The sequence below is a fragment of the Typopeltis vanoorti genome, chromosome 22 (assembly GCF_054136105.1).
Source record: "Typopeltis vanoorti isolate ZY-2024b chromosome 22, IOZ_Tvanoo_1.0, whole genome shotgun sequence".
Classification (NCBI taxonomy): Eukaryota; Metazoa; Arthropoda; class Arachnida; order Uropygi; family Thelyphonidae; genus Typopeltis; species Typopeltis vanoorti.
The window spans coordinates 26,249,044-26,268,889 of NC_143570.1; the positions used below are offsets into that span (position 1 = coordinate 26,249,044).

General features: G+C 37.0%; 1 protein-coding gene across 4 annotated transcripts in view; it reads right to left on the minus strand.

Moving 5' to 3' along the window:
- The window catches only part of LOC150094254 (uncharacterized), a 266,325-nt gene that overhangs the window by 55,552 nt on the left and 190,927 nt on the right, over window positions 1-19,846 (minus strand). For all 4 annotated transcript variants that reach the window (XM_090411777.1, XM_090411776.1, XM_090411778.1 and 1 more), the window contains one exon: window positions 4,502-7,489. In XM_090411777.1, the coding sequence (XP_090267903.1) occupies window positions 4,502-7,489 (2,988 nt within the window). The remainder of the gene's footprint in view (window positions 1-4,501; window positions 7,490-19,846) is intronic.

A 19,846-nucleotide genomic window follows, 5' to 3' on the forward strand; every position in this document is an offset into this window, starting at 1 on the left:
GTATTTGAATATAAAATAGTTTGTTTTTTTCAAGCAAGTTTCCAAAAAAAAAAAATTTACATTTTTTTGGTCAAATGTTTCAGTTTTTTTTTATTAAAGTATAATTTACAGTTTTTCACATATCCTTTATTAAAGCACCTCTATAATAGCAATATAAAGTAACAAACCAGGTAATTTTTATTGAAAAAAAAAAAACTAGTCCATTGCTCACTGATCATGAAATTCACTTACCATGACACTTTTTTTTTTTTTTTTTGGTCCCAATTAATTGCTGTAAGCAGACACCTATTGTACCACTGTTATCATCACTCTCCATAATTTCAGAGGCTTATAATATTCTACTAAATATTTGTGAACTGCAGGAAACTGATGAGCCAGGGACTTGGGGGTGATTGTCAACAGGGAATTGAAGTTTAGAGGGCATATTGCAAAGGCAGCCAACACACAGCACATCAGATTACATGGTTGTTGAAGAACACACTAACAAGCAGGGATAGAGAAGCGAAGTTATTTTCCCTATATAAGGCTTTAATAAGGACACATCTGGACTACTGCATGCAGATCTGGACAGCTGGATTCTATGGGGATGAAGAAGTAGTGGAGAGGATCCATAAGCGAGTGACAAAGATTGTGGCAGGTCTACGGAATACTCCCTATGAGAACAGATGGATGGTCTGTGGGCTTCAAAACCTAGCTGATAGGCAAAAAAGAGGAGACATGATAGAAGCATATAAGTTATTAAAGGAGTTTTATAGGATTGACACTGAAGACTGTTTTCAGTACAAGGCAGGAAGGGAAAGAATGAGGGGTCAACCATAGAAATTGTGCAAGAGTGTGGTTAGCAAAGGTGTTAAGACCAGATTTTTTGCTTGGAGGTCAGTGAATGGGTTGCCAGAAGTGGTTGTGAGTACATCATCAGTGCATGAGTTTAAGGAGAGGTATGATAGGTATTGTGTGAATAATGGCTGGTATGTGAATAACAGATCTCCAGTGATGAGTCTTCTGACTCCATGCAGATACCTATATAATAATATCCTTCCTAAAGAGAAATACATTGGGTTTATTTGGCCTTAACAATATAATAAAAATCGACTAGCTTCACCACAGATGCTTGTGGCTTCTTCTGGGTTAGGACGAACCAAAATAAAATAAAAGGCTAACATGAACTATAGCATTACTAAAATACAGAACATGTAGGAACTGCTACAACGTAAGTTGAAACAGAAACAATATGGAGTGTGGGAGCTGGCAAGGGTTAGCTATTAATTAGTAATGTGTCCAAGATAGTTGGCTAAAAAGTTAAAGTCTGACATGTGGAAAGATCTAATTGGTGATTTCCAAATATCGCACAGGATCAGTCCTTGATTCCTATTGAGTGCGCCTTTAGAACGAACAATCATAGTAGATTATTTTATGTTGCAAGCCATTAAGTTGTCCTCTATGTAAAACATGGAGCTCTTATCCATTCAATGTTATGATGTGTGTGTACGTGCATGTGGGAAAAATGAAAAGTTAGGTCTGATCTGTCTTCTCTGTTGTTATTAACATCTCCAATATGTTCTTTCTGTCTAATTTCCAAACTTCTACATAAAAAAGGCTACAAGAACATAGAATATTATAAACCCTGGGATGTTTGTAGAAAGTGTTGTGGTCTCTTTAGGCAAACAAAGGAACCGCATATAGTTAAAATGAGCTTGAAGGCCACTCTTATGTCATGAGATTTGAAGAGATTAGCGATCTTGAGCAAAAGTCTACTAGTGTAAGGGATCTGTAGTGAATGTCAGAATTTTATTGTGGAGCAGGAGTAGAGAATAGTAAATTTTGTACGATTTTCTTAGAATATCTGTTGTACACAAGCAGTTGGAGTAGAGATAATAATTCTCTTCCTTCAGTTTTTTTTGCCATCTCTTGTGATACAGATTGCTCTTCTTTTTTTTTTTTTTGAGCATATGTATAATACCTAGTTTTGTGATAATATGGTGCAATGAGGATGAGTGGGTTTATGCTAAGAGAAAAGCCTCCTTCAATTTTTTTTTTTTTTTTTTTTTTTTTTTTTAAACATCCAGGAAAGATAGTTTTCCTTCATTTTCCAGTTCCAAAATGAATTTCATTTTTTGGTAGAAATAGTTGATAGACAGAAGAAAATCATGCAACTCAGCAATACTATTTCCAGATGACAAAGACGTCATTTATGTATCTCAACCAAAGTGAAAGCTTTTACTTGTACTTTTACTTGTACTTGTACTTTTACTAAGAGGAAATGTTTTTCCAGGTTTTTCTATCAATAAGCATCGATAATAATTTCCTATTCACTTCAACCATAAATGTGAATAATTTGGTTTTTTTTGAATGCGTATGGTTAAGGTTTTTGATTGTATCACCATACCTTTCAAGCACAGTCACAAGGATGATGCAAACAAGAAGGAAAGAGTTCCAACTCCTTCCCAAGTTTTGATTTTTTTTATTTTCATTTTGCATTTTTCATTTGAAAACAGACAACCCAGAAAGATAACACATGCAATTAACATATTGATTGCTTCAGCTATGATTAACAATCAAACCAAAACTCGTGTAACACTGTCAAAATTAAAAAGAATAATTCCTACAACACGTGGGATAGATTTCTGCCAACTCTTCCTTGTTTAACAAAAAGCATTCCAGCAAAGTTGGTGTATAATTCCACAATACTGCTTTAGTAACATGCTGAAGATAAACTGAATCTAACATTTACCACAGCATGCATTGTATTTTAATCTCCCTATGGATTAGATATTTTAAACAAGGATCTTTTTATTTTTTGAAAGATATATACCAAAAATCAGGTTTAGAGTAAATTAAAGATTTAAATTTAGTTCAATAGTTAAAATGTTAACCAACGTATATGTCCAGCCATCTCATATGGTTGAGAAACGTGGACTCTGACAAAAGCACTGACAAATAAACTAGTAATAACTTAAAGAAAAATGGAGAGATTGATGCTAGGCATCACATTAAAAGATAAGAAATGGAACACCCGGATAAGAAGTCAGACGCGTATCACAGACATCATTCTTTACCAGAAGCAACTAAAATGGAAATGGGCCAGACCTCTATCCAGACGAGAAAACAAGCATGGACCACCATACTAATGAAGTGGATTCCAAAGGGAGGAAAATGAGGCCGAGGATGTCCTAAAAGAAGATGGGGTGACAAACTGTCGAAATTTTTGGGAAATAAGTGGTCATGCATAGCCAGGAACAGAGAGAGAGAGAGAGATGGAAAGAACTGGAGGAAGCCTTCATCCAGCAGTGGACTGAAAATGACTGAAGAGAGAGAGAGAGAGAGAGAGTTAAAATATTTAAAATTCTCATTATCACCAAGAAGTCAGACTCGTATCACAGACATCATTCTTTACCAGAAGCAACTAAAATGGAAATGGGCCAGACCTCTATCCAGAAGAGAAAACAAGCATGGACCACCATACTAATGAAGTGGATTCCAAAGGGAGGAAAATGAGGCCGAGGATGTCCTAAAAGAAGATGGGGTGACAAACTGTCAAAATTTTTGGGAAATAAGTGGTCATGCATAGCCAGGAACAGAGAGAGAGAGAGAGAGATGGAAAGAACTGGAGGAAGCCTTCATCCAGCAGTGGACTGAAAATGGCTGAAGAGAGAGAGAGAGTTAAAATATTTAAAATTCTCATCATCATCAATTTTCTGATATATACCTTCAATGGGTGTTCAGGCTATTATGGCACTACACGATTAAGTTTACATTATTATTAATCTCCTATCAACAATTTTCTTCCAGATTAGTCTATTACTTGTCAGCACTCCAATATTGTTGTGTTCTAATATTTCGTTCTTCTATGGCACTTCTGACTGAATCAGCAGTGCCTTAGAATTCAAAAATATGCCATACTTTGAGATTATGATTAAGCTTATAAATTACTTGATTACATTATTTTGTAAAACTTCAGTAACATATAATACTTTTCTGCTTTTTTGTTATTTAGCATAACAATTATCCTATATTTATTATTTAAGATAACTGTTATGCTTTAATTTATATAATTTAAAAAATTTATTAATTACACAATGCAGTCAGAAAAACAATGTTTGATTCTTTAGTGGAAATGACTTGAATTCAAATCTTGGGAATAAGGAGCATTTATAAGTCTTTTTCAGCTGAAGGTGAGATAACCAGTCCAGTCTCATACAGAAATTGATGGTTTCCTTTTCAGAAATACCTCCCCCCCCCCCATGCAAACCAGGCAAACTGGTCTGAGAACACAATTAACATAGTTCATTCACTGAAAAAGAGTGAAATGTGTGGCAAGGGAGAGAAAGGAAATTGTGGATAAAGCAGAATAGAAAATTGTGAAGCAGCCTCTCTTGATGAATTCTAGAACTCCACAGAGATGCCAGGTAATGATAAGCTAATAGTTATCAAATGGAAATATTAACTGAAAATAACTGAAAGCTGTTTGAAAAAATTAGCAATGGTACAAGTAAATACTTACCATTTCTCTGGTAGTATTTGGAATTATGGGTCCACCTGAATCCTGTACACAACCCAAAGTCTGTCAACTTAATGTGGCCATCACTATCAATAAGTATATTATCAGGCTTAATATCACGATGAATGAAGCCCATTTTATGTACACTTTCCACAGCAAGAACTAGTTCTGCTATATAAAACCTTGCCAGTGGTTCTTGAAAAATACCAAATTTTATAAGTAATGACATAAGATCCCCTCCCGGTATATAGTCCATAACAAAATACAAATTATCTTTATCTTGAAATGAGTAATAAAGTTTAACAACCCATTCATTATCTGCCTCTGCCAATATGTCTCTTTCTGCTTTTACATGAGCAATCTGATTTCGCTTTAAGACATCAGATTTCCTGAGAGTTTTCATGGCATAAAGATGATCTGTATTGAGTTTACAAACAAGTGCTACTTCACCAAATGCACCTACTCCAATTGTTTTAATTTTTCTAAACATTGACTTGTCCATTTTAGCTCTTTTTAAACGAATATAATTTGATTCCTTCTGATGAAGCATTTTTCTCATTTGACACTGGGCCTCTTCAGAAAGACCAACTTTTGCCATTTCTGTTTCAAGTTGCTGACGCCGATGTTCCCGTTGCTGATGAAATTTAAATACATTTTCTACATGCTGTTCCATATAGAATTTATATGCCTCAGGTGAATAATTCTTCACTTTTGATTCTCTTCTTTCTTCTTCTTTTTCTTTTGATAACACCTTTCTTGCAGGAATTGGTGAATGATGTGCCATTTTGTAAGCTGGAGGAGGAGGAGGGGGAGCTCGTCTTGATTCCTGTGTTGAATCTGACTGTGTTGAAGGTGAAGATGCAGTTGACATGAATGACACCGGGGATTGACTGAGTGCATGGGATACAGGGGAATCGGATCTGGAAGCTGAACTTGCTGTATCCATAGCAACAGGAGATAGTTTTCTTTGTAATGGTGAATGATGAGATGTGAAAGCAGAATATGCATCACCTTGACCTGGGGTAATAATGTCTCTAGCAAAGTTTGGATTTGTACCTGACAGTGCTGTAACTTGTGAGGTACATATACTTTCTACAGTACTAACAAGTTCAGATGTTGTGCAAGTTGTTGTGGAAATACCACCTAACCTGTTCTGAGCTTGAGAAGTGCTTACTGTTGGCACATTATTGTTGAGCACTGATGCTGCAACTGCTGCTCTTTGTGCAGCAAGAGCAGCAACACTAGTAGCATAACTTGGAGGATCGGTAGTTGGTATGGTGGATACCTGAGCCACACCTTGTGATGAGTAAGGCGTACTAGGAGATAAATCTTGTCTTGAGGAAGATGAACTTGGAACAGTTGTGAACAATGAAGAATTAACTACATTGGTTTTGATCTCAGGACGTGCAACAGTCTGAGCAGATGAAGCATATGGAGGGGGAGGAGGAGGAGGGGTTACATAATTCACAGCAGTTGTTGATGGTGTCTCTGGATGCTGTCCATTTGAATTATATGGAGGCGGTGGTGGAGGATGAGAGGAATATGGCAGAGAATTCGGTGCTTGTGCATGAGCAGCAGTAGAATACTGTGAGGCAGTTGTAGTCTGGCTGACCTGTGCTTTCACATAAAAGCTTGGTGGTGTAGATGAATGATTCTGGCCAGAAGAATAACCCTGAACATTATTTGCTTGGTTCTGCACTGACTGAGAATAGCCTTGTGATACTGAATTTGCTGCATGGACAGAATGCGTTTGAATGACAGCAGATGTTGGAACAGATGAAGAATGAACTAAAGTACTTGGTATACTAGGACTGGAAAGATTGCTGCCATTTTGCCCTTGAAGAGAGGATGCATAGGTTACAGGTGAATTTGATAATGATACCACTGTTGATGAAAAAGTAGGTGGTGGAACACTTACAGGTGGTGATGTTGGTGCAATAGCAGTTTGAAGAATAGGTTTCTGCACTTGTGTACTTTTAACAGACTGCATAATAACTGGACTTTGTGATTTAGCCTGTCTGGAACTCCATGCTTGTAAAGCAGCTGGCCGAGAAACACTGGTAGTTACTACTGTAGATGAAGCAACAGAAGATGTATTATTCGGAGACTGAGAAGTAGGATGAAACATGTGAGGTTGAGGAGAGCTAGATGGAGGAGATGATGGAAAAGTAGGTGGAGGAGTACGTTTGTGCAAATTTAACATTGGAGGTACAGAATACTCGCTACTGCTAATTGTTGGTGTAGGACTCTGGCGACCAGAACTAGAAGAAGCATATGATGGTGGTGGAGAAGAATAGAGTGAAGACAAACTGCCAGGACTGTTTGTAGAACCAGATGGATAAGGAGGAGGTGGATCAGCATGTGGAGATGAAGATGTACTACTACTAGGAAAAGGACTTAAAGCCTGAAACTGCTGTACTAATTGTTGTTGAGCTTGTGCCTGAGCAATATTTGAAATAGCTAATGGCATTCTTCCAAAAGAAACAGGGCTTGTTCCTCTCTGTGGTGTAGAACTGGCAGAAGAGCAATAACTTACTGGTTGAGGTCGACCAGATATCTGAGGTACCGGTGACATCCGTTTTAAAAAATGTTGTACTTGTCCTGTTACCAGTCCTGTAGCACCAAATGGTGACTGTGATGGAGGTGGTGGAGTTGTTCCTCTTGGTGGTGTTGGAGGTGGACCAGGTACACCCCTTGGAGGTGGTGGTGGTGGTGGTGGCGGCTCAGATGGTGGAAAATTTGGGGACTGTTGCCGACTCAGCTGTACATGCGTATGAGTTAATAGGCCATTTCCATCAGTAACAGAATTGGTAATTCCACTAATAAGTCTGGGAGGATCAGGTAAAATACAAGGTTGCAATCCCATTATGCTAACACCTGGGCTATCTGAACGAGTACTTCCAGTACTGCTATCATTAACACCTCTTTCCCAACCTGTAACATCCTGCAGACTGGATTTGCGAAGGGGTTTCAAATTCAAGAGTCCACCAGCTAAAAAATGAATGCATTTATTAAAGGCATATGCTTATTTTATACAAACTGACACAATACTAAAACACTCACAATACTAAAATAATGTATAATAAATTTAGTTTAATCCTTTATCCAAGTGTAAGCAAACAAAGTTTGTGCCTGAAGTATCTTCAGGACTGAGGCAACTTGTGGTAAAGGTGGACCAAGCTCTCATCACTTTGTTTGCTTATACTTGGATAAAGGATTAAACTAAATTTATTATAGTCTAACCAAGTGAAAAAAAAACTTCCGACATCTTTCTCTAAATTCCGAGTAATTTAATAATAAGGTGAGACACCTTTTGGCAACTCGAATAGGTAAATATGACCTTTCCATTGCTTCCACCTTAGTATCACCACCTCTAGATCTGACTCCCACTGACGAGACCTCAATAAAGGTCGAAACCGGTCTGGGTAGTGGTCTTCCTCTAATGCATAGCATTATACATATCCACAAGGAGATGTGCTTTACATTATGGGAGATACTAAGACAAGTAGTGATGAGAGCTTGGTCCACCTTTACCATGAGTTGCCTCAGTCCTGAAGATACTTCAGGTACAAACTTTGTTTGCTTACACTTGGATAAAGGATGAAACAAAATTTATTAGCCTAACCAAGTGGGAAAAGAAAACAAAAAAAAAACTTCCAACATAATTTCAGCTATCAAAGCATTAATGTTGTCATTACACACTGCTGAAAAACAAATTTGAACAAGTTGAATAACTGAATAACACATAATAACTGAATAACTAAACAAAAATGAGAATTATAGCTAATATTTAATTTTTTAAGTCTTGTATATTTTTTTTTAATGACAGTATTAGTAACAAGACATGGAATCATTCAGCAATTAGCAACAACCTTGGCAGATGTGTCTAGAGTTCAGTTCCTTCAAAACACAGTGTGATGTGCATGTCCCATTACTGAACAAATACAGTTTTTGTTTTTGTTTTTTTTTTCATTTCCTTTTTTGATAAATAACTGAATAACCAAAGTAAGCAAGTTATAACCATTTCTCAGAAACTTCTGTGGTGTACAATCATCTGGAATGTGTTCCAGAATAAAACAATTTTTATTACTATAGTAGCTTTGCATTCCTTATGGCTGCTTCTTCAAGAGAAAAAAAAAAGTAAAAAATTAGAATAGTATAGTAACATACATTAATATTATAATTCATTTGCCTATGGTATTGTTAAGTTGAAATGTGAATGTCTAGATCATATCTTAGCTTTGCTTGATTTAGCTATTTTACGAATGAAGACTAAATACCAAGCATAGATTAAAGGTTTTCAGGGCTGAGGAAATTTTTCAATACATGAAGAAAGGGAGAACATAGGAAATCATCAATAAAATTGTTTAAGAGTGTGATTAACAAGGATATGAAAACTATATTTGCTCAAAGAGTAGCAAATTGGTGAAAAGAGAAATAGCGTGCTTAAATGTTATCCTTCATAGGACTAAGTGCAAAATTGAAAAATTGCAGAAGCAGCAAGAGAGATTAGCAAGGCTAAAAAGAGAAAGCAGGTGGTCCAAAGGGGTAAAAAAGGCCAAATGAACAAACAAGAAAAACAAGTTAAGGAGAAAATTATGTATGGAAACTCAATGATCAGGGGGTACTTAATGAAAGTGTGACAAAATCCTGTTTTCTGGGTGCAAAAATTCACGATATTAGCCACACCATCTGGATGCAAAAAGAGATAAGCTGAAGAAAATGATTGTCTTGGATTGTACAAATGATTTTAGAGGAGAGGAGTATTCTATGAGGGAGGATGTGAAGGAGTTGTTAGAAGAGGCAATTTATGATTGTATGATAAAGACAAACTGAGAGGAGGAGGAGGGCATTGGTAGCCAATGAGTCTATACATAGATTGTGCAGAAGAAATGATGTAGGATTTGTTGATCTGTATTTGACAGAAAGGATTTTTACAATGCTGATGGACAGCATCTAAAGGTTTTGGTGTTAGGTGTCTAGAGAGAGCTTTGTTCATCAAGCTTGCTGAAGAGCAAATTCAGGAAAACTTAAGCAATTAAGGTGGAAATAGGTGAGTTTGTGTGAAAGCACCCATGAAGTGAGTGAGTGTAAGAATGACCAAATGTGGAATCTAGTCTATCAAGCAAAAATATTGAATAGGATAGTCAATTCAGGAAATAAAAGTGTGTGGAGAACTAAAGGGATGGTGCAGTTTCTATATGCTAATGCCAGAAGTATCAGGAACAAGGGGGAGGGGGGTTGCATTGGTTGGTGTGACCTCTCCAAAAGTTATAGGCATTAGTGAGACTTGGCTAACAGCAGATGATGTAGTTACAGGGATTGAATGTGAAGGGTTAGTATTTTCAGAGCAGATAGGATGGGAGGAGGATACTGCTGATGATAGCAGATGAATTGCAGCCAAAAAGAATAGGAGACAGGCAGGAGGGTGGCTGTTCATTTGAAACAATCTGATGCAAGATTAAGGTCAGTAAGACAAAATATAGAGTTGGTTGTGGCTATAGGCCAGGGAGTTCCACAGATGATCTGGATGTTCCACAAGACACACATTGAGTACATACAATGAACGTAGGTTATTATTATTATTATGGGGGGGGGGGTCTTCAATGGGGATACAGACTGGAAGGAAATAGAATTTATACACCTAGTAAGAGATAATTACTTACGGCAGCATGTGATAGAGAGGACTAGGGTTGGGACAGTATTGGACCTGGTCAGAAGAGTTATCCATAACCGAGGCGACCACATTGACTCCAGTTGGTAGAAAGTGATCATGCAGTCTTGAACTGAGAGATTGTACAACATGAGGAATATTCTGTCAAGAAGGGATATATGTAGAACTACAAGGCAGGTGATTATGACAAGCTTAGGAAGAAGCTTAAATCTGTGCCATAACATAAAACACTGCAGAGTAAGGATGTTAGTAGTGCATGGGATATAGTTCAAGGTCATCTAGAGGAAGCAGTATTAAATTGTATACCTAGGGTAAGGAGGGTTAATCAGGGAGTTAGATGAATGAGTAATATCATTAAGCACGAGCTGCTGAAGAAGAAAATGCTGTGGAGGGTATATAAAGAGATAGGTGACCAGCAAGCTCATGAAGTACAAGGCTCAGGGAAGAAAGGTGACTAGGATGGAAAGGAAGGCAAAATCAGAATATGAGAAGAATCTAGCCAAGCATGCCAAAGAAAATCCCAGAGTTCTTTCGTTATGTCGCAAGTAAGAGGAAGAATGACTATGGAAGAATAACCATAATGAGTGATAATGGTCACGAGGAGACAGAAGCGGATAAAATAGTTGAATTACTGAGTGATCACTTTGGAAGGGATTATCATCCTAATGAGGTTACTGCTTTAATCTATGTGACAGACACTGACAGAGGTGGATGAATTCGAGGTTCTCAGGATATTGCAGAATCTCAATGTAAATACTGATGTGGGATTAGATGGGATATCAGCTAGTGTTTTTCAAGAATGTGCAAGGGAACTGGCAGTGCCTTTGTCTAGGCTCTTTAATTTAAGTCTCAGCTCTGGTAGGATTCCAAGGGAATGGTAAGAGAGCAAAATAATTCCCTTGCATAAGGGAGGTTCTAAGACTGCAGTGGCAAATTTAGACCAATCAGTATCTGGTGTGGTAGTAAAAGTACTTGAAAAATTGGTCAAAAAGATTATTCAAGAAAAAATAAATCAGTTAACACCTTTTAATCCCATATAGGGAGAAGGTTAGGCCGATTTTAGCCCTATGTAACTTTTAGAAACAAAGTGGGCAGTTCAGTCTCCACTGGTAGCCTATCAGAGATAGCTGACCCAAGGCTATCATGAATTTAATTGGCATGTGTGAAGAGACAGCTAACAAGTGCTGCCATCTCGTGATCCCTAACACAATATTTTAATGTGTGAAAATGGTGTGGGTTCGATGGTCGATTTTCCTGAGTATACAGGAAACTGGAGTTTTCAGGAAAAAAAGCCCGCTTGCCATGCCAGAGATTGAGTAACTCGGGAACAGGTCAAAAAAAGGCCTAGAAAATGTTCCTATAGTCAGCGACTAGATTTGAACCCAAGAAGCGCCACTTCCACTGAGCTACACAAGCATTCAAGAATGGGTAGATAAAAATATGATACTGTATGAGGGTCAACATGGCTTTGTGAAGGATTAGTCATGCCTTAGTAATTTACTGACTTTTTATAATAGAGTAACAGCTGAGTTGGATAAAGGAAATAGTTACACACTGATTTTGCTGGATATTGCAAAGGCATTTAACAGAATACCGCATGGAACTCTGTTACGCAAATTAGAACAAATGGAGATGGATATGACACTGGTTATGTAGATAAGAGGGTGGCTGCTGGACAGATATCAAAAAGTGGTGTACAGAGGGACAGAATTGAGGTGAAAACGGATAACTAGCGGTGTGGCGTAAGGTTCAGTGCTGGCACCATTGCTGTTTAATTTGTACATAAATGATATAGGAAATAACCTGAAAGGAAATATTCAGTTGCTATTTTTGCTGATGATGCAAAATTAGGTAGAGTAATAGTTAATCAAGGCAATGTGGAGAGCTTGCAAGATGATTTAAATAGGCTGTCGGTGTAGGCAAAAGATAATTGGTATCAGTTTAATGTGGAGAAATGTAAAGTTATGTATTTCAGGCTTAATAGATTACAAGCCATGTAGTACATTGATGGCACTGTACTCCAGGAAATAGATGAAGCTAGAGATTTAGGGGTGGTGGTAGACAGAGATTTAAAATTCAGAGAACAACATATTGCTAAGGCTGCTAAGGTAGCCCATAAAGCCCATTCTTTATAAGGCTTTAATAAGCCCACATCTGGATTACTGTGCTCAAGTCTGGTCCCCTGGATGTTTTGGGAATGAGGAAATGGTGGAGAGGATTCAGAGGTGAGTGGCCTGTGGAATGCTACCTATGAGGATAAATTGGTGTGTGGATTGTAGCAGTTGGTTGATAGGAGAGAAAAAGATGGGATATGACAGAAACATTTAAATTGCTTAAAGGGATTTTACAGGATAGATGCAGGGGAAATGTTTCAGCACTTGGCTAGAGGGACCAGAACAAGGGGATGATCTCTAGAAGTTGAATAAATGTGTGGTTAGTAAGGGTGTGAGGACTAGATTTTTTTCTTGGAGAGTTGTCAATAAGTGGAATGAGCTGAGTTAGTTGCGAGTGCTTTGTCTGTTAATGGGTTCAAGGAGAGTTATGAGAGATTGTGAGAACAGATTGGGTCTCCCACGATGAGTCTTCGGACTCCATGGAGGCACCTGTATATTAATAGTAATAATGATAGCTAATGTGTGATTAGTGTGGGTTTCCTGTGATTGGTCTTTGAACTCCATCGACATGCCTGAATAATAATAATAATTATTATTATTACTACTACCACCACTATTATTACCACTACTACAGAGACACTCAATGGAGTTTGTAGACTCATAGAGGGAGGCCCTAAACCTAAACATTTCACGAAGTGCTAATGAACATTCACAAAATATCTGTCATTCTCTACCCTCAACTCACTGATCAACAAGGTTCCCACAACAGACCTAATTAATTAATCTGGCAACTTATTGTTTCACTCATTCACTACTCTCTTAAAAACAAAGTCCTTACACCCTTGCTCAATTTCCAGGGATGACACTAGTTCTTTTCCCCCACCCCCCACCAACACATACTAGTCCTGCACTGAAAAATTTCCCCCTCTATCCATCCTATTTAAATAATTTGTATCTCCACTTTTCTGCCTGTCAATTTCTTTAATTCACAAACCTTCAATCTATCATTTAGATCCTCTGCACCTTTTCCTTACTTTACTTCCTTCCTTCCTGTACCTTTGTTGGGGACAAGGTAACCAGATCTGCACATGTGTCCAGATCATCATCATCATCTCATCAAATTCCTGATATATTACCTCAAGGGATGTACACGATATGAATAGTACTACATGAAAAATTTACATCATTACTAACTTCCTATCAACGATTTTCCTCCAAATCAGTCTGTTACCTGTCAAGACTCCAATATTATCAGATCTTATATTTCTGTCTTCTCAGGCACTTTTTACTGTATCAATCCACCTATATCTTGGTCTTCCTCTGGGTCTTTTTCCTGCCAACCTGGCAGAGAAGAGAACACTTGTTTTGCTAATCTTTCCTCTCCCATTCTGTTTAAGTGACCATGCCACTTGAGATTAGCTCTGCTAATGCATTCCTGGATGCTGACAATGTCAATTTCTTTCCTAATATCCTCGTTTTTAATATGATATTGCCATTGATGCCATCTGTTCATGCCCCTAATCTTTCTCAGGACTCTCATATCTATGGTCTCCAGTTTTTGGTAAAGTATTTTACTTCTGGCCTAGCTCTCAGATCCATAAGTTAAAATTGGTTTGAACACTGTCTTGTATACAGCTAATATAGTGTTTTGGCTAATTTCTCCCTTATTCCATACAAATTTATTCAGTTGACTTCCTACCATACCAGCTCTGTTGATTCTGTTGTCTATCTCCATATTTAATATACCATCTTCACTAAACATCGTGCCTAAGTAGCTGAATTTTTTACTTGTTCTATAGGTTCTCCATTCACAATGCAGTTGATATTTTCAAATGTTTCTGCCTATTTTCATTGTCTTTGTCTTTTTAATGCTGATCTTCATACAACATCTATTACAAAAGTTATTCAATTTAGTCAGGGAATCTTGACTCATAGCAGATTTATTTAGAAGTATAACACCATCTGCATTAAGCAAAGAGCTGACATTAACATCTCCAATTTTGATATCAGGTTTAATACCACTTTTCTTCATAATGTGATCCATATAGATAATGAATAACAGAGGGGATAATGTGCATCCTTGTCTGACTCCAGATTTAACATTCAACCACCTTCCTGTACTTCCTTCAATTCTAAGTGCTGACTTACAACTCAACTAAAGACTTGATATAAACCCCCAAAAGCTTGATATAATGCCCCACTGACACCATATAACTGTAGCATTTTAAATAGCTTCTCTCTTTGCACCTTGTCATATGCCTTTTACAGATCTACAAAATTCAAATACAGATGTTTGTTATATTTCCATTTCTCAACTATCTGTCATAAAGTGAAAATCTGATCCTGGCAGCCTCTATTTGGCCTGAATTCAGCTTGTATTCTTCACCAAGCTTCTCTTCCACAATCCTTTTCAACCGTTTCTCAAGTATACTTGCATATATCTTACCACGAACACTCAGTAGGGAAATACCTCTATAATTCTTACGTTCAGTTTTATTTCCCTTTTTATATATGGATACTATGAGAGCTGTACTCCAATCATCTGGAAGTCATCCCTCTGTCCAGGCCTTCTGAACTATGCAGTGCAGCCACTGTGAGATTTTTATACCTCCATACTTGAGCATTTCTGGTAGAATATCATCTACTACTGCCTTTCCACATTTCAGGCTTCTGGTGTCTTTTACTACTAAGTATATTAATGTATTCCTGACTGTATGCCTGGTCAGTGTTTTTATCACTGTGCTGTCATCACTGCTTGTTTCATTTAGCAATTTTTCAAAGTAATTACTCCATACTTCAAGGATAACTTTTTCTCCTGTTTTCATGTCACCTTTATTATCTCTAATTCCCTTTACAGCACTCTTTCCTCCATTTGTAAGCTTCTTCAACAACCTCCAGAATATCTTGCCACCTTCTTGATATTTATTTTCTATGTTCTTACAAAAGTCCTCCCATGACTTTTGTTTAGTTAGTTTTACACAGAGTTTAGCTTTTCTTACATTTGTCTCTGTTTTCTAAGAGCACAAACTGACTTATTTGTCAGGAACTTTTGATATGCTTTCTTCTTTTCCTTCACTGGGATGGTCTTTAACCTCCTGTGTCCACCATGGAGTTCTGATTTTTCTATCCTTCCAGACAACCTCACTACACTGGCTGAATCAAACAATGTTTTCTTCAGGGCTTGCACGCTGAATCTCCAAGGTTTGGTTCCTGTACTCAAAATCTTTTATTTTTTCTTGAATAATGTTTGTGTATTTTAGTCTACAGTTTACATCTGAGAGCTGCTCAACTTTTATTCACTTTAAAACTTTCTTACATGTTATTCTTTTCAATATGAAATTCAATTTTATCCTGCTCAAGACTAAATGGTGATCACTTCCAATTTCAAATCCTCTGTGTACACTCTGGTGTCCTGCACCAGGGAGAAAGCATCGCTATCAACAATAACATAGTCAATGAGACTTTTCTTATTTCTTTTCTCTTCTCTTCATGTGAATTTGTGCACATTTTTATGTTGGAACATTGTGTTAGTAATAACTAGTCTATGTCCTGAGGAGAAATCCAACAGGTATTTGCCATTATTATTAGCTTTGCTCTTTTCTCCAAATTTTCCCAAAATATTTTTGTATGTCTAACAATCATTTCCTACTCTGCTATTTAGGTCCCCAACAAGGACCAACTTTTCCTTTTTCATTGTGTCAGTTGCTTTCTCTAAAACCTCAAAAAATTCCTCCACTTTTACCTTAGTAGAACCTTCTGGGTTCTACTAAGATATATATTTTAGTAGTTCAAATTCCCACATTTTCCCACATCACTCTACTTGAGACTGCCTGCCATCAAGAAGATTAGCTTCGTATTTAGTGTTGAATACTATGGCTACTTCTTCTTTTCCTTGATTGTCATTTCCTGAATATAACATTTTGTATTTATTGCTCAGCAAAATCTCACCAGTTTTTGCTTTTTTTTGTTTCATTCACGCCTATTATGTCGATCTCGTACTTATCTAATTCCTCAGCTAGCTCCAATTCTTTGCCATTCAGGCTTCTTATGTTGATAGTACTGATCTTGAACTCTGATGATGTTGAGTTGGGGTGGGTTTTAGGATTTCTTCCAGTAGCTGACTTTTCACTGTTTGCCCTGGTTCCCTGACGAAAACAATGGGGGCCTTGTTTAATTGGGCAACATCCCAGCAGGCATGAAATTCTGTCATGTTGTACCCTCATTTGATATTTTGGTTTAAGCCAATAAGAATACAATTTGGTCACCTAAATCCCAAATTGCCAGCCTATTCTCGTTCGTTCAGTATCCAGGTAGATATTTAACAGGGTGCACCATGATAAGGTGAGGATTGGACATTAGGTCAGAAGCCCTGGTGGGTTCTCTGCATTCCTTTAAAGGCTATATGGAGGTCTCCTCTTAGTTATATAGCTTTGACCCTTAAGCACCCAAGTGTCCATCAATAATAGTATTGATGGACACTTGGTCTTGGATGCTTATAAATGGGTGCTGAATAACCATAGTGTTCAGCACCCATTTATAAGATATCAATCTTATAAAGAAGTGTAATATCCTTATTTCTGTTTGTCAGGGTATTCTTCAATAACCAGGTAATCCAGATATGAGAGTCCTGAGAAAGATTAATGGTATGAGCAAATGGCATCAATTGCAATATCATATTAAAAATGAGGATATTATAAAAGAACTTGACATTGTTAGCATCCTGGAATGTGTTAGCAGAGTTAACCTATCTCATGTGGTATGGTCACTTAAACAGAATGGGATAAGGAAGATTAGCAAAAGAAGTGTTCTCTGCCATGTTGGCAGGAAAAAGACCCAGAGGAAGACCAAGATGTAGGTGGACTGATACAATAAAAAAGCACATTAGAAGGCAGAAATATAAGACCTAATAATGTTGGAGTCTTGACAGGTAACAGATTGATTTGGAGGAAAATTTGTATAGGAAGTTAGTAATGATGTAAGTTTTTCATACAGTACTATCATATCCTGTACACCCCCCTTGAGGGTATACATGTCAGAAATTTGATGATGATGATGATGAAAAGATCAATGTATATTAGTTATAAAATCACAAGTGTACCATGGTAAAAATTATTATTGTACAAATATTTCATCTTACATATCATAAGTATCATTGGTATAAGCAAAGGACAAGAGTGAGGAATTTGAACAAAAGAAACAAAAAGAGCACATGTGTTACATTAGAAACCCTCTTGATATGTAATCACATGTTTGTTAGAATAAAAATACTGTTGGGTTGAAGATAAAATGAAAATAAAATGAAAATAAAATACAACTTATTTAATACAGGCTGAGAATAACAATTGCCCAAACTTCAGAGATGTTAAGGCAATCATTGCGATCATGGTATGGTCAAGTAGAGCTTCAGCACTTTCTTTGAATAAACATTTGTATTTTTACATTGGAAATTGTCGCTAGTATTTTCAATTCCATGTTGCAGTAGGCCAGATTTATTTGGTTTCACAAGATGGATATGGTCTTGATGAATATTTCAGAAATATGTTTTACAACTGGTTCTTCTAATTTGTCCATCATTCAAAGTAATAGACTGTGAATTTGACTGATGGGCTTGAAGACAGCGATGTTTATTGTTTCATAATCTTTGCTTCACATTCAGAAATGCCTTTAATATAGGGCATGCGAGTCCTGTGGACTCGTTTTTCTCTCCAATGCTGTATAGGAGGATTGTTAATTATTTTGGGGTTGTAGCCATTTAGTAAACCTGTTTGTTTGATCCAGTTCTTGTTTCAGATCCTTTGGAGGAACAAATTTTGTGTGCTCTAGACACTAAGGATTTTAGAATACTGTTCTTTTGAGCTGTATGGTGGGCAGAAGAATTATGAATACAGCATCGGGTAAAGGTTGGTTTTCAGTAGACAGAAGTCAAAAGTGATCAATCAGGTTCCCATGTGATATGTACATCAAGAAAGAAAATTCCTCTTGATAATTCTTTTTCCAATGTTAATTTAATTCAAGGATGCAGATTACTGATTTTTTGTAGAAATGAATGGAATTCTGGCTTTGCGTATTTCCAGATTGCAAAAACATCATCTGTGTAGCATAGCCAAACAGATGGCTTTGGTGAAGAGAGAGGATTCTTTCTTCCAGGAATTCTAAAGTATAAAAGATAGGTGAGGTGATGGTGAGTCCATTTGCAGTTCCATCAACTTGTTTGTCTAGTTTATTTTTTCATGTGAAGTAACACCAGATGTGATCATGGATTTGAATATCTAATGAAAATTCCTAAGCTAGAAATTGTATTGTCTCAGTATGAGGAATATTCATGGAGAGAGGAAGAGACAATGTCAAAATTAACCACCATATCTAAGGATGCCAGTTTTACGTCTTGTATTCTTGGAACAAATTTTAGGAATTTTTTTTATCAAAGAAGTTGAGTGGCCAGCATCTTCAGTGACCATTGAGAGATCACTAATATACAAGAATGTATATTAGTGTTCTATCAATTACCCAGTTATATTAGAAAATCAATTTGCTGGTGATTTAACTGAGGTTGGTTGGTTGGATGGTTGGTTGTGGTTTATTGGCACAAAGAACAGCGAAGGTCACACTGTGCATCAGAGAAGGTTACAGCAGTACACAAGGCATTAATAAACAGTCAGAGATAAATTCGTAAATAATATGTATGTGCAAAAATTAAGTTAAACAATGGAGTATTTACATATAAATAAAATTTATAATCAAATATGTTTGTAAAAAGTTAAAAACACCATGCAATTTGTCTGAGTCTGATAACATCTCGTCAAGCAGAATATGACAAATGGTAAGACGTGTCATATTTTTCACACATAGGTGGATCATCAGCTTCAGTAAATGAGAATGTGTGAGATGACTTTGATCTGTGCAGAGCAAGAATGACTTCCTAGGACTCTTCTGTTTCTATATTGACTAGACTGCCAATGCATGATTTCAGGATTAATATTATGTAATCTGTTTGTCAATGTTCCTGCCATGATGACTGCCACTGGACAATTAGCTTTGATTTTATAAACTGCCTGTATTCTGCATGTGGTACTGTCAAACGGTACGTCGAAAAAGTATGAACTGATCTAGCAGCTGTCCCAATGTGGCTAGGAATCCAGCACAACCACACATCAAAATTAAGGGTCTTCATTTTGTACAACGGGTGACAACTCACTTGGCACTGGATATGGATTATACACGGGAGAGGAGATAGCCTATAAAGAACTCAGTGAGTCTGTATAAATTACACTCTTTTGGTAGCAGTTTTCTTTTATATGCATAAGTGCAAGCTGAATAGCAAAACTCTGCTGTATAATTACTAAAATCAGGTGGGATCTGGTTGGAGATAGTAATGTCAGGAAACACAGCAGCATAGTCAACACAGGTTCTTGAACTATCAGTAAGGATGGGCAAGAAATCAGAGTGGGCTACTCTATGTGCATTAAACAATTGCAGATAGACAGATGATGGAGTGTGAGACTTCTGTAGTTACAAAGTGAGAGAAGTTGCAGGATGCAATGCAAATCTGCATGGGGGATG